This window comes from Colletotrichum spaethianum (genome assembly GCF_022836535.1).
Source record: "Colletotrichum spaethianum MAFF 239500 DNA, contig25, whole genome shotgun sequence".
In the NCBI taxonomy this organism is placed as follows: domain Eukaryota; kingdom Fungi; phylum Ascomycota; class Sordariomycetes; order Glomerellales; family Glomerellaceae; genus Colletotrichum; species Colletotrichum spaethianum.
Genome location: NW_026054795.1, coordinates 670,091 through 672,872, shown reverse-complemented (window position 1 = coordinate 672,872; position 2,782 = coordinate 670,091). Strand labels below are relative to the sequence as shown.

Sequence of the window (2,782 nt, the reverse complement as noted above, 5' to 3'; positions counted from 1 at the left end):
TTATATGCAATTAGTGCGCAGGCTGTGACATAGTTCTCCGAATACCATCTTCATCATCCCAATGTCCTCGGAAAATGCCCCGCTGACCGGACCTCGATCGCTTGATTTCTGTGCCGACTTGCTGGAATCTTTCGCCTCTGGCTTCCATCCTCGCTTGTTCGGCACCAGCTGAGCCAACGGACGACGGGGTGGCTCCAGCAGCAGCGCTCTTTCAAAGTCGATCATCATAACCCCGTTAATCTCCGCATTGAACAGCATGTTTGCCGTCCGTACATCCTTGTGGACTACGCCCTGTTGATGTATTGCGCGCAACGACCGCATCGCCTTCCCTTCGAGCTGTTCACCCCCGCCACCCACAATTCCTGTCGAATCAAGGTCATATCCTCCCCACGACAGAAATGTCATGTGTACCACATACACTCGGTGGTCATAGTAATAAATCCTGTCCATCAATCGGAGGTCGATGGTCCCGAGGAACACGGGCACGTGAGTACCTTGGACCGGCTGCAGACGTTTGTAAACCGCCGCCTCGTGCTCAAGGTCTTTGGCAAATGCCCGAACCGTGCCCTTGCTAACGAAGGTATAGCCATACGCAAGCAGGCTCACCTTGAACAGTACGCCGCGCGCACCACCCTGCCCCAACGGCGTGATCCCGTCGTCTAGTGTCCGTTCTAGCTGTTCCCAGAGAAGCTCAAGGAATTGAGCGTGATCGATTGGATGACGGACACAGCTGCGGCTTGGGCCACGGCAGTGACTGCGGTGATTCTCGGGCTGCCTGTTGTGAAGTGCCATGTTCGGGCATCTTGCGTCGAGAACCCGGCCGTTGACGAGCCCTAACAGGCACTTTTGGGTGCAGTAGGGCCTGTCTTGCTCGTTGCTTCCTCCCCCTCCTCCGCCCCCGCCCCGCGGCCGCCGCGCTAGAATCCGCTTACTGCGTCGAGTTCCCTGACCTCCCCGGCCTTCTTGACGTACCCGCCGTTCTGTCGGGCTCGGCGTGTCTGGCAGGTCCCGTGCTGCCTCGTCGTCAGATGATTCTCCTGGCTCCCTTTGGTCATGTTCCCTCACGGGCTCATCTCCCACACGTCGCCGTCTCTTTCCTCGGAGAAGGCACGGAGATCGGTCGACACCCTCGTACGCTTCAGGCTGGTAGCCGGGTGAACTATCCGGCGCCTGTCGTTCGTCCTCCGGAATCGATCGTAGCGTCGTCTCGAAATCTTCCATCCACGTCTTCAATTTTTCCGTAGCTTGGCGGCGCTCGTCTTGCCCACGCAACCGCCGTTCACCCGGCAGACCCAGCGCCATGAGACTAAAGGCCAGATACTGCCCCACTGCCGTGCACAAGTGAAGATGATTTGGATGGGCCAACACTTCGGCACCAGGCTCTGCTAGGTGATAGAAAAGCGTCTCAGGCTCCCGCCAGTCGACCTTGAGAAACACGATCGCCTCGCCCGTCGTCAATAGACCGTACTCGAGCCCCCCCTCGATCATGTAGTGGTAGGTCTGCGTGATGGCGGCTGCAGTCAGCCTCTCCGCGTGATACTGGAAACGTGCCTCTGGGTCCACCGACGTCGGGATAGTCTTCCGGTTGACCACGTCCTTGTAGATATCCATCGGCCGCAGTCCGAGACGAAGGTGCGGCGCGGTCAACTTGTGAGGCGTCTTATACTCGGAAATGTAAACCATTGTGCGTCTCGCCGAGCCCGCATTGTTGGATCGGTAGACGCAGATCTGATCGGGTCGTAGCTGGTTGAGATCGAGGCCGTGGTCTGGCGTGGACGGTGGTGTTGATGGGGTGTCGCGGTCGACGACCTCCTCAGCAAGGTCGCTGATGGCATGCGGATGGTTCTCGAAAACGATGCCGTTTCCCAGATGAAATGCGCTTCTGACCTCTTCCACCTCTTTGAGCTGGTCTATGATCGCCCTGACGGGATCCTCGACGCTGTTGTGCAGGAAGTACTCGAGCGTCTTCTCGTCTGCTATCCTGCGCTTCGAGATCCGGTTTCCTAAGCCGACGAGGAAGGCTCGGTTCTCGAAAAGGCGACTGTCGGTAGGGAAGGTGTCGTAGAGCGTGCCGAATGTGATTCTCTGTTGCTGAATAAAGTCAGGCCATGGTCGGAGATTTGTGGGACACCATTTGTTTCGCGGATTGGTGATGGGGCCCTTCGATGTCAATTTCGGGTTCCGTTCAATGTCAAAGCTGGAGAATACACAAGAATGGCAGGCAGCAATGTATTCGTCGAGTGTGGTGGGCTGGGTTTGTTGCTCTGACGCTTCAGCGCGTTGCTGTTCCCTCTCGGCGCGTTGCTGTTCCCTCTCGGCGCGTTGTCGCTCCTCCTGTCGTTCTCTCTCTGCTTCCTCGGCGCGTTGCTGTTCCCTCTCGGCGCGTTGTCGCTCCTCCTGTCGTTCTCTCTCTGCTTCCTCGGCGCGTTGCTGTTCCCTCTCGGCGCGTTCTCGCTCTTCCTGCCGTTCTCTCTCTGCTTCCTCGGCGCGTTGCTCCGCCTCTCGCAGCCGCCTTGTCAGTTCTTCTATACCCATTGATCCATCCATGATGCGTAGGCTTCAAGTCGTGGTACGCATCCATTCAGATGGACACCTTCATCACATCAACATGTTTTAAAGTGCGGCCTAGTTAGTGTGGAGTCGCATTACGTACGCACGTTGCGAGGGGTTACCTGCCTGAAACCCCCCAACTAGCTAATCGACAGATGCACGGACCCACGCGCTCGGCGTAACACTACCCACATCACCGACATTTCTGCACTGCACAATTGATACATAGTAC

At 57.3% G+C, this 2,782-nt stretch overlaps 1 protein-coding gene across 1 annotated transcript; it reads right to left on the bottom strand.

The window, feature by feature from the left end:
• On the bottom strand, positions 1 to 2,547 carry ColSpa_08964 (uncharacterized protein; the record flags this gene model as incomplete). Its single annotated transcript, XM_049275176.1, has 1 exon — positions 1 to 2,547. The coding sequence occupies one exon, from the start codon at positions 2,545 to 2,547 to the stop codon at positions 1 to 3; it is 2,547 nt and encodes an 848-aa protein (XP_049131133.1).
• Between the last annotated feature and the right edge of the window lie 235 nt (positions 2,548 to 2,782).